Source organism: Silurus meridionalis, chromosome 17 (genome assembly GCF_014805685.1).
Source record: "Silurus meridionalis isolate SWU-2019-XX chromosome 17, ASM1480568v1, whole genome shotgun sequence".
NCBI classification, from domain to species: Eukaryota; Metazoa; Chordata; class Actinopteri; order Siluriformes; family Siluridae; genus Silurus; species Silurus meridionalis.
The window spans coordinates 460,601-473,100 of record NC_060900.1 but is presented as its reverse complement, the minus strand read 5'-3'; the positions used below and the strand labels follow the sequence as shown (position 1 = coordinate 473,100).

Below are 12,500 nucleotides of genomic sequence, written 5' to 3'. Positions count from 1 at the left end.
TGGTGGTAGTGTTGATGGTGGTGTTTATGTTGGTGTAGGTGGTGGTGGTGTTGGTGGTAGTGTTGATGGTGGTGCAGAAGATTCAGGTGTTTTTTAATTATGCTTATAATCCTTATTTATTGACACTGTATGTGTCCTGAAGCTATCGTTCCACTCGCACCTTCTCAAAGTCCTTCTCCACCTCAGTGTAGTTGGGGGTGAGCTGGTTGTGGAATCGGACTTCCTCTACAGCTCCTTTCAGGTCGTAGTTAAAGAACAGAGAGTTCAGGATCACCTGGAACAGAGAAGACGAGTCACTGACACAACACACTGAGTAAACAGTTGATCAGTGGGTGGAGTTTAATGTATTGTCTTCAGGACGGATGAATAGAGACGGGTAGATGGGATGTCTGTATGAATGAATGGATAGATTGTTGGATAAATAAATGCATATTTGAAAGGATGATGGATAGATGAATAAATATATAGATTAATAAATGGATAAGTGCATGGATAACCAGATCGAATGATGGATGGATGGATGGATGGATGGATGGATGGATGGATGGATGGATGGATGGATGGATTGGATGGATGGATTGGATGGATGGATAGACATGAATGACTGACCCACCATTCCACCCAATAGGAACACCTGAAGGCCTCTACATGACAGGGTGGAAGATGAACATAAACTGGACCAAATATGGAAATGACTGGAATGAATTCTGACATTCAGACAAGAACCTGTTCAGAGCCATCAAGAAAAACCAAAGTATGGAGAGAAAAGCCAACTGCACACCACAGAGCTGAAGGTCCTAAAACCTCTACAGGCAGGCAGTGACCAGGGCAACACTCTGTCAGGTGAGTATGGAGGAGACACATCTAGCAGTTCTCCATTCCAAACAGAACAGAAAGAAAAGACCTGGGCAGGAGAAAATAGATCAAGTTTCTAAAGAAAAACAAGGTGACAGGATGACAGGAACTGGACAGGAACATAAACAGCATTCTGAAGTTCTCACTATGTGGCAGCATGGATGGAAACTTTAAACTTATAGATGGATGTATGGATTAATGGATGGCTATTCAAATAGATAGATGAATTATGGAGGGATGAAACTGGTAGATAGATGAATAAATCAATTCACAAAAGAATGGTTAGATGCATGAAAGGATGGATAGACTGATATATGGAATGTATAAAAAATAGATGAATAGTTATAAATTAGACGGTATAAAAACATGTTGGTGTGTGTTAAGGTTAAAGCTGTGTGTCTTACCAGAGCTGTTGCCGTGGGGATCTTGGTCCCACCTGATGCACCGATGACCATTTTAACATTGTTGTTTTTGTCACAGATGATGACTGGACACATGGATGAGATTGATCTTTTACCTGCACACAGGGACATGTCCCATGATTTACAGTATGATCCTGTAATCTACAGTTACATCACAGCCACGACTACAGATTTACATGAATAATGATCTGTGTGTCATTATTCATACTTTATTATAGTTTATCTGCATATTTAAAATCTCCTGTTTGTCTGAATCAGATCAAATCTGTTACCTGGTTGGATGAAGTTGTTAGGAGAAGGAGGAACGCCGAAGGAATTTGGGAAGTTCTGAGAACTGAAGTCGTCCATATTATCATTAAAGATGATTCCAGTGGAGGGGACATGACTTTAGAACCAAAACTGCACATAAACAGAAGAGACAAGTAGTACAATCTATTATGTTAGGATGAGAACGGTACAGTGTGTTGTGATTGGGCGAGGCGGTATGGTGTGTTGTGATTGGATGAGAGCAGAGCAGTACGGTGTGTTGTGATTGAGCGAGAGCAGTACGGTGTGTTGTGATTGGACGAGAGCAGAGCAGTACGGTGTGTTGTGATTGGACGAGAGCGGTACGGTGTGTTGTGATTGGATGAGAGCAGAGCAGTATGGTGTGTTGTGATTGGACGAGAGCGGTACGGTGTGTTGTGATTGAGTGAGAGCAGTACGGTGTGTTGTGATTGAGCGAGAGCAGTACGGTGTGTTGTGATTGAGCGAGAGCAATCGGTGTGTTGTGATTGGACGAGAGCGGTACGGTGTGTTGTGATTGGACGAGAGCGGTACGGTGTGTTGTGATTGAGTGAAAGCGGTACGATGTGTTGTGATTGGACGAGAGCGGTCCGGTGTGTTGTGATTGGACGAGAGCGGTACGGTGTGTTGTGATTGGGCGAGAGCGATACGGTGTGTTGTGATTGGATGAGAGCAGAGCAGTATGGTGTGTTGTGATTGGACGAGAGCGGTACGGTGTGTTGTGATTGGACAAGAGCAGTACGGTGTGTTGAGATATTTATTCTTACTACTGATTGATGCTGCTCGTCACTGCCACAGCGCTGCCGTCCTCAGCCATGACAGACAGGTGTGTCGTCCCATGATCCTCAGGAACGAAGTACTGTGGCTCGTAGTAGCTCTCGGGATGCGTGCTGTCGTCTGAGATCTTACGGCGAATGTTTTCTGCAAAGTAGGCTGAGGTCATGTTGTGGATGAGCTGAAAAGAGACAGAAGGAATGAAAACTTATTAAGACAAAAGAAACTGAGAGAAAAGGAACAGCTGAAACATTTGAACATTTACAGTTTAGTGTGGAGTGAAGTTTCTATCAACTGCACACCACAGAGCTGAAGGTCCTAAAACCTCTACAGGCAGGCAGTGACCAGGGCAACACTCTGTCAGGTGAGTATGGAGGAGACACATCTAGCAGTTCTCCATTCCAAACAGAACAGAAAGAAAAGACCTGGGCAGGAGAAAATAGATCAAGTTTCTAAAGAAAAACAAGGTGACAGGATGACAGGAACTGGACAGGAACATAAACAGCATTCTGAAGTTCTCACTATGTGGCAGCATGGATGGAAACTTTAAACTTATAGATGGATGTATGGATTAATGGATGGCTATTCAAATAGATAGATGAATTATGGAGGGATGAAACTGGTAGATAGATGAATAAATCAATTCACAAAAGAATGGTTAGATGCATGAAAGGATGGATAGACTGATATATGGAATGTATAAAAAATAGATGAATAGTTATAAATTAGACGGTATAAAAACATGTTGGTGTGTGTTAAGGTTAAAGCTGTGTGTCTTACCAGAGCTGTTGCCGTGGGGATCTTGGTCCCACCTGATGCACCGATGACCATTTTAACATTGTTGTTTTTGTCACAGATGATGACTGGACACATGGATGAGATTGATCTTTTACCTGCACACAGGGACATGTCCCACATGATTTACAGTATGATCCTGTAATCTACAGTTACATCACAGCCACGACTACAGATTTACATGAATAATGATCTGTGTGTCATTATTCATACTTTATTATAGTTTATCTGCATATTTAAAATCTCCTGTTTGTCTGAATCAGATCAAATCTGTTACCTGGTTGGATGAAGTTGTTAGGAGAAGGAGGAACGCCGAAGGAATTTGGGAAGTTCTGAGAACTGAAGTCGTCCATATTATCATTAAAGATGATTCCAGTGGAGGGGGACATGACTTTAGAACCAAAACTGCACATAAACAGAAGAGACAAGTAGTACAATCTATTATGTTAGGATGAGAACGGTACAGTGTGTTGTGATTGGACGAGAGCGGTATGGTGTGTTGTGATTGGATGAGAGCAGAGCAGTACGGTGTGTTGTGATTGAGCGAGAGCAGTACGGTGTGTTGTGATTGGACGAGAGCAGAGCAGTACGGTGTGTTGTGATTGGACGAAAGCGGTACGGTGTGTTGTGATTGGATGAGAGCAGAGCAGTATGGTGTGTTGTGATTGGACGAGAGCGGTACGGTGTGTTGTGATTGACGAGAGCGGTACGGTGTGTTGTGATTGAGCGAGAGCAATCACGGTGTGTTGTGATTGAGCGAGAGCAGTACGGTGTGTTGTGATTGGACGAGAGCGGTACGGTGTGTTGTGATTGGACGAGAGCGGTACGGTGTGTTGTGATTGAGTGAAAGCGGTACGATGTGTTGTGATTGGACGAGAGCGGTCCGGTGTGTTGTGATTGGACGAGAGCGGTACGGTGTGTTGTGATTGGACGAGAGCGGTACGGTGTGTTGTGATTGGACGACAGCAGAGCAGTTTGGTATGTTATGATTGGACGAGAGCGGTACGGTGTGTTGTGATTGGACAAGAGCAGTACGGTGTGTTGAGATATTTATTCTTACTACTGATTGATGCTGCTCGTCACTGCCACAGCGCTGCCGTCCTCAGCCATGACAGACAGGTGTGTCGTCCCATGATCCTCAGGAACGAAGTACTGTGGCTCGTAGTAGCTCTCGGGATGCGTGCTGTCGTCTGAGATCTTACGGCGAATGTTTTCTGCAAAGTAGGCTGAGGTCATGTTGTGGATGAGCTGAAAAGAGACAGAAGGAATGAAAAACTTATTAAGACAAAAGAAACTGAGAGAAAAAGGAACAGCTGAAACATTTGAACATTTACAGTTTAGTGTGGAGTGAAGTTTCTATCAATTCCCCACTCACACATGTACTTCCTCTCTGATGCCCCAAAATGTTCAGTAAGTTCTCCTTCACTGGTATTGGAACAGCAAGGCTAATTATACATGTTCTGTTTTTTTCTTTTGTTGTCACTGAAGACATTTGAGTTTGAGATCAAACGAACGAATACAAGACAATAAGTTTCAGCTTTCATTTCTTTATCTATCCACGGAGACATTTTAAACAACATGCACCACGTTCAATCGAACGTAAAAAAAGTACTCAAATAAGAGTCAATATCACGTAATATTTATTATAATAATATAATATTTAGTTGCATCAGTAAACTATAACCGATGTGAGTGATTGCTAGCAGGTATGAACGTATCGTTACTAGAGAACAACAGCTCCATGATGTAGAACTGAACATGTTCTCACGCTGGTGATGTTGACGTAGCGAGGATCTCCCAGCATGCTCCTCTTAGCAAAGGCGAAGCGGAAAGCCTCGGTGATGCGGTGATATGTGAGTGCCTTGTTCTCTACAGTAGACACACTTGTGTGTGAGAACTTATAACCTGCACAGAGACAGTTTTACAATCATCATCATCATCATCATCATGCACTAAATTTAAGCACTCATCACATACAGATTTAGCGAGTGCTCATGAATGTTAATGATTCCTGCATCATCACAAAAGCTTATAAATAGCTGGATTATTGATCAATTAAACTAGATTTAATTATACAAAACACCCCATAATAGCTAGTTTGGCTAATAAATAGATAGCTTAACATTAGCTAAGCTAGTTAGTGAGATTTAGCTAGTATTTTATGCTAAGCAGTACGACAAGGCTAATGTCAGTGCCACATGATCAGGTTTAAACCAACTGCAACACTTCTGGTACTTTCTGACACTCAGGTCTCAGGTCTCGAACTCCCTCGGCTAATCCTGCGAGTGTTCTACAGTGAGTTAGCATTACTGTTGAGCACATGGAAGTGGATAATAGATTTGTATTGGACACGACTAATGTCCATTTATTCCACACAAAGGAACACACTTGAAACACACACTCACCATTCACAATGTTGAGGATTAGCGCTAGCACAGGACCACCAGACGGAGCATCTGGAAAGTGCATTGTGTATTCTCCAATATTTATCTTCATCGGGCTTTCATTCAGCTCTGGTTTATAGTTTAACAGATCTTCATGTGTTATAATGCCACCTGAATCATCCCAAAATATTTTAGATTAGCATACAACCTGAGTTGATTAGCAGTAAGTGTGAAAGTGTGTATTAGCACTTATACTGTAATGTGGATTAGCATGATAGCGTGTCTCAGTGATCATTAGCATGTCAGCTAATGGAAACAGACTTTATGAGTTAAACACTGATGAACCTGCAGCCTGGATGTCCTTCACTATCGTGTCAGCCATGGAGCCTTTATAAAAAACATCAGCTCCTCCCTCAGCGATCTTCTCATAGGTGTCTGCTAGCCGTGGAAATCTGATAGTGTCGTTTTCCTTCAGGATGGTTTTGTTAAAACTGCAGAATACTTCACTGTAAATGAGTATAAGAATGAAAATAAATGATTTATAAAGAAAGTATTGATTAGTCATTATCAAACATCAAGGTCTACATGCTGTAGCTTCTGTCTCATGCTAATGCTAATTCATTCTCGGTCCTTTTCAATTTTAATAAAAACATAACCTACAAACACATGACATTAGTATAATAAGGGTATTTTATCTGCTGGCTGAAAACTGTGTAAAGAAAGTGTGTTCCAATTGGCTGATAGTGGCTCAATTAGTTTTGATTGGCTGAGTGCAGTATGCTGTGTTGTGATTGGCTGAGAGCAGTACAGTGTGCTGTGATTGGCTGAGAGCAGTATGATGTGCTGTGATTGGTTGAGAGAAGTACATTGTATTGTGATTGGCTGAGAGCAGTACAGTGTGCTGTGATTGGCTGAGAGCAGTATGATGTGCTGTGATTGGCTGAGAGCAGTGCAGTGTGTTGTGATTGGCTAAGAGAAGTACAGTGTGCTGTGATTGGCTGAGAGCAGTACAGTGTGCTGTGATTGGCTGAGAGCAGTGCAGTGTGTTGTGATTGGCTGAGAGAAGTACAGTGTGCTGTGATTGGCTGAGAGCAGTACAGTGTGCTGTGATTGGCTAAGAGCTGTACAGTTTGCTGTGATTGGCTGAGAGCAGTGCAGTGTGTTGTGATTGGCTGAGAGAAGTACAGTGTGCTGTGATTGGCTGAGAGCAGTACAGTGTGCTGTGATTGGCTGAGAGCAGTACAGTGTGTTGTGATTGGCTGAGAGCAGTATGATGTGCTGTGATTGGCTGAGAGCAGTGCAGTGTGTTGTGATTGGCTAAGAGAAGTACAGTGTGCTGTGATTGGCTGAGAGCAGTACAGTGTGCTGTGATTAGCTGAGAGCAGTACAGTGTGCTGTGATTGGCTGAGAGCAGTACAGTGTGTTGTGATTGGCTGAGAGCAGTATGATGTGCTGTGATTGGCTGAGAGCAGTACAGTGTGTTGTGATTGGCTGAGAGCAGTACAGTGTGCTGTGATTGGCTGAGAGCAGTATGATGTGCTGTGATTGGCTGAGAGCAGTGCAGTGTGTTGTGATTGGCTAAGAGAAGTACAGTGTGTTGTGATTGGCTGAGCAGTACAGTGTGCTGTGATTGGCTGAGAGCAGTACAGTGTGTTGTGATTGGCTGAGAGCAGTACAGTGTGCTGTGATTGGCTGAGAGCAGTACAGTGTGCTGTGATTGGCTGAGAGCAGTACAGTGTGCTGTGATTGGCTGAGAGCTGTACAGTTTGCTGTAATTGGCTGAGAGCAGTATGCTGTGTTGTGATTGGCTGAGAAGTACAGTGTGCTGTGATTGGCTGAGAGCAGTATGCTGTGTTGTGATTGGCTGAGAAGTACAGTGTGCTGTGATTGGCTGAGAGCAGTATGCTGTGTTGTGATTGGCTGAGAGAGGTACAGTGTGTTGTGATTGGTTGAAAGCAGTACAGTGTGCTATAATTGGCTGAGAGCAGTGCAGTGTGTTGTGATTGGCTGAGAGCAGTATGCTGTGTTGTGATTGGCTGAGAGAAGTACAGTGTGCTGTGATTTGCTGAGAGAAGTACAGTGTGCTGTGATTTGCTGAGAGAAGTACAGTGTGCTGTGATTTGCTGAGAGAAGTACAGTGTGCTGTGATTGGCTTGTGATGTTGTGTGATACTGTTGCTCACCATAGTGCTGCAGTAGACTGAATGATCTCCTGGCTTTTCTGCATGGCTTTAGCGAGAGCTCTGCTGACTCGGATGCCGTCTCGTGCTAGCTGGATGCTAGGCTTGAACAGCTCCCTCCAGGGCAGGCGGCCATGACGCTGGTGCGCCAACTCGTAGCCCCGGAGTTCACCAGGGACCGCGATGGACAAACCTCCTGTTAATTCATAAAAACATAACAAACAACACGGCTAAAAAACTCTACTGATCTGTAAAGCTCACTTTTCTTCATGTGTTTGTTTCTAAAGCACACTGATGCTCCCACACACTGACACCTTCATACATAAAAGCGTCATTAGAATCTTCTTTCAGCTTTTTAAATCCCTTCATGCTGTAAATCTGTACGGTTTCATCCGTGTTTCCACAGTGTTCACTCTGAGAAGATTCATCTCCCTGAATCCAATTAAACTTAATCCAATTACAGCCAGAATAAAGTAGTTTTACTGCAGAGCTTGCAGGTGGTTTCCACTCAAACCTCACACACATCTCAGAGGAACTGAGACGGGGTTCCACCAGAACCGAGTCAGGAGTTTTTTATTACATTAGTACCTTGTTGTGCGAGCTGTGTGCTTTTGCCGAACATGTCGGCGGTGGCTTTAAGGGGCGCAGTTTCCCTCGCGTTGATCGTCTCGATCTTTCCTGAGAGAAAATAAACAAAACCATCATTTACATCTGTCCTGAAAGAAACCTCAGTCTCAGTGAGGCAGGATGGAAGAATTTCCAGATCGTAACAGATAAGTAGGAAGAAAGATAGACTGTTAGATAAATTATAAATTGATAATGGATGGATAGATGGATGGATGATAAATTGTTAGAATGTAATGAGTAGATAGAGGGATGAATGTAAATATGGATGGATGATTTGTCTGATAAATTAGATGGATTTTTTTGCAAATTATAGAAAAAAGATGGAGGGATGAATTGATGGATTAGTTAATAAATTGCCAGAAAAAAATATGATTTGTCAGATTGTTGGATTAAATTTAACTTTGATGGATAGAATGAGGTATTTGAGCAAATGGATGGATTGATTGATGGATGGATGGATGGATGGATGGATGGATGGATGGATGGATGGATGGATGGATGGATGGATGGATGGAAGTCACCTGTAGAGCCGTTATAGATGATGATGAAATGTCCTCCTCCAATGCCCAGGTTGTGAATATTAAACAAAGAGTCACACAGCAGCGCTGCCACAGCGGCGTCCACTGCAGAGCCTCCCTGCTGTAACACATCCCTGAGATACAAACACAACAACAACAACGTGACAATTACAGTCTCAACAAACATCCCTATAGTGTGTGTAACTCAGTCACATTCTGTAACTCTTCATTAAAGAACACTGAAAATATCATAGTGTTGTAGTCTGGAAATACTGTAACTCTGTGTGTGTGTATGTGTGTGTGTGTGTGTGTGTGTGTGTGTGTGTGTGTGTGTGTGTGTGTGTGTGTAAGTTGGGGTCCATGGCAGCCATGTTTGAAATCCGTGGTGTTTGATGGGAAACGGAGTCTGAGGAATGACCTTAGAGAATTTTTAAACAACACAATTTATTACAAACAAACAATAAAAACTGTCAAAATACCAAAACAGGTTCATATGTATAATATTTCGCTGCAGAGCCACGGCTGCCTCAGGGCAGAGTCTTGTGATCTAATTAGATGGAATTACAGAGTTAATCCCTTGTCAGTAATTATTTGATGGACGAGCTGTAGAATCACACACAAATTCCATTCAGGAAAGTTGCAGGTGTTTAGAGTCGGGTTCTGCAACTGCTTCAGTGGAGTTTCTAAGCTTCATATTCATGTTATTAACATCAGCTGTGTGTAATTTACAGATGGCCGTCCAGACATTAGTCTAAATATAACTTCTCTCAGACCCTTCTGCTCCAGAAAGGCCTGTCAACCACAGAGACAGTTTTATGTCTAGACGGCTGTCTTTAAACACAAACACTCACCTTTACACCAGAAAAAAATTAAGTATCAGTACACACACCTCAGTGTCAGACTTAACCCTCATTGGGTTCTACTAAAGTTACACTGAGATTAATGTTACACTGAGATTAATGTTACACTGAGATTAATGTTACACTGAGATTATTGTTACACTAAGATTATTGTTACACTGAGATTATTGTTAGTTAGTTAGTTAGTTAGTTAGTTTATTTTTTCTTCAGTCATTCAAACATAACAACATACACAAACAGAATTGTTATAGTACAGCAATGACTAAAGGGGTTTAGGCTGAAGTGAAACACTTATTAATGCCTAACCCTATTTACAACCAATTATAAATACCCAACATGAGGCAACAATAATCAGAAAGCAGCGAAATGAAAAACAGATATGAGAATATTACCAGCTATATATGAACAGCTCATACAGATAACATATTAATAAAAATATTTTTCAAATAGAAGCCATTACTAATAACATTACACAAATCACCTTGTCTATTATCCTCTAAACATTCCATTACCCTAATACTGCCATGTATCATTACATAATACACCGGCCTTCTACTAGTTTTAATGATCTTTAAAATAAACTGAACAATATCATTCTAATGCAATATAACTACCAAGTACATTTAGTTTGAAATTTTTTTTGAACACCTTTATTGATATCGATTGTTTTATTTTGTCCTCCAGACTATTCCATAGATTGTCTCCTCTAACTGAGAAACACCTCGCTTTAGTATTGGTCCTAACTTTATTTTTTTGATAGACCCCGATTCCTCTCAAATTATATCGAGTCTCTCTTGGCTTAAACCTCTCCTGAATACAGACTGGGAGCTTAAGATTGTGAACCTTATACATCATTACAGCTGTGCTTAGACCCACCAAATCCTGTAATTTCAATGCATTCATTTTAATAAACAATGGGTTAGTTGGGGCGTAATAATCAACTCTGTTAACAACTTTAATAGCCTTCTTCTGCAATATGAAGATAGGTTTGATAATAGATTTATAATTATTCCCCCATATTTCCACACAATAGTTTAAGTACGGAAGAATGAGCGAATTGTATAATAAATATAATGAATTTTGATTTATCAATGATTTAATTTTACACATTCTACCAATAGTTTTAGATATTTTTGTCTTTAAATAATTTATGTGTAATTTCCAATTGAGTTTATCATCAACATAGATACCCAAAAATTTTGTATTACACACTCTCTCAATTTCTATATGATTTAATTTCTATTTCCAAAAATAATATATTTAGTTTTATTCAAATTCATTGATAGTTTGTTATAGTCAAACCAACTTTTTAATTTGGAAAGCTCTTTTTCCACTATCTTCAAAAGAAAATCTAAATTTTGTCCAGAGCAATAGAGACTAGTATCATCCGCAAACAAGATACAATTTAACTTTGTTAATACCTTCGGAATATCATTTATGTACATTATAAACAGCTTTGGCCCCAGTATAGAGCCCTGTGGCACTCCATGCGTTATGTTTGTTCTTTCAGAGTCAAAGTTGTTTATATGTACATATTGATCTCTGCCACTAAGATCATCTCTCAACCAATCATGGGCAATGCCTCTTATACCATATCGTTCTACTTTAGCCAACAGGTAATTATGATCAATGGTATCAAATGCCTTGCTCAAATCAATAAAGACACCGACAGTGTACTCTCCATTGTCAAACGCTGTAGATATCTCCTCAACCAGTTTAATGACTGCCATTGAGGTTGCTCTATTTGCCCTGAAACCAAATTGATAATCTGAAATAAGGTTGAATTTATTGAGATAATCATCAAGTCTTATAACATATAACTTTTCTAAAATTTTGGAAAATTGTGAAAGTAGTGAGATTGGCCTGTAGTTTGTAAATTGATGTTTATCTCCACTTTTAAAAATGGGTACTACCTTGGCCGTTTTCATTTTAGACGGAATGTATAATTCCTTTTACTACAATCATATCAAAATCAAAACAGTCTGTTGACCTCTTATTCTTAAATTTAGTCACAATTTGAATAATTTCATTTTCATCCACACTCCTCAAAAACAAAGAGCTCACATTTTCTTTAATAATATTTTTATCTATTTCTTTTACCTCTGATGGTTGAGGGATTTCATTAGCTAGAGTGGGTCCAACATTTACAAAAAAATTGTTGAACGCCATTGATATTTCCTTATTACCGTTTAAGATTTGGCTGTCTTTCACAAAATAATTTGGATAATCATTTTTATTAGTTCGCTTCTTAATAATACTATTTAATAATTTCCAAGTACTGTGGATGTTGTTTTTGTGCTGTTCCAAAATATTATGATAATAAACTTTTCTATTAGATCTTATAATGTTATTTAACTTATTTTTGTACACTTTATATTTGTCCTCTGCTTCTTTAGTTCTATGTTTTATAAATAATTTGTGGAGGTATTTTTTCTTTTTGCAAGCGTTGGCTATGCCCTTTGTTATCCATGGTTTCTCTAGGTTGGTTCTGTCTTTAATAAAGTATTCCTTTAGTGGGCAATGTTTATCATAAAGACTTACTAGTGTAGACAAAAAAATGTCATAGGCCTTGTCAGGATCAGAGGTGGCATAGACCTTGTCCCATGTCTGGTTAAACAAATCAGTTTTTAAGGCAAACATGGTTTCAGGGGTTCTATTACGTATAATTTTAATCTGATCTACTTTGAACACAGTAGCCTTATATAGAAGTTTGTGAAAAATACTAAAAACAGGATAATGATCAGTAATATCATTTATGAGCAATCCAGCAGTTATTTGTGTTTCAAGTCTATTCGTAAATA

At 40.1% G+C, this 12,500-nt stretch overlaps 1 protein-coding gene across 3 annotated transcripts in view; it reads right to left on the bottom strand.

Moving 5' to 3' along the window:
• The window catches only part of ggt1a (gamma-glutamyltransferase 1a), a 20,984-nt gene that overhangs the window by 522 nt on the left and 7,962 nt on the right, over positions 1-12,500 (bottom strand). For all 3 annotated transcript variants that reach the window (XM_046871472.1, XM_046871471.1, XM_046871470.1), the window contains 10 exons: positions 8,843-8,973; positions 8,283-8,372; positions 7,698-7,890; positions 5,861-6,021; positions 5,537-5,686; positions 4,900-5,036; positions 4,192-4,379; positions 3,409-3,536; positions 3,117-3,229; positions 161-274 (listed from right to left, as the gene is read on the bottom strand). In XM_046871472.1, coding sequence (XP_046727428.1) covers positions 161-274; positions 3,117-3,229; positions 3,409-3,536; positions 4,192-4,379; positions 4,900-5,036; positions 5,537-5,686; positions 5,861-6,021; positions 7,698-7,890; positions 8,283-8,372; positions 8,843-8,973 — 1,405 coding nt within the window. The remainder of the gene's footprint in view (positions 1-160; positions 275-3,116; positions 3,230-3,408; positions 3,537-4,191; positions 4,380-4,899; positions 5,037-5,536; positions 5,687-5,860; positions 6,022-7,697; positions 7,891-8,282; positions 8,373-8,842; positions 8,974-12,500) is intronic.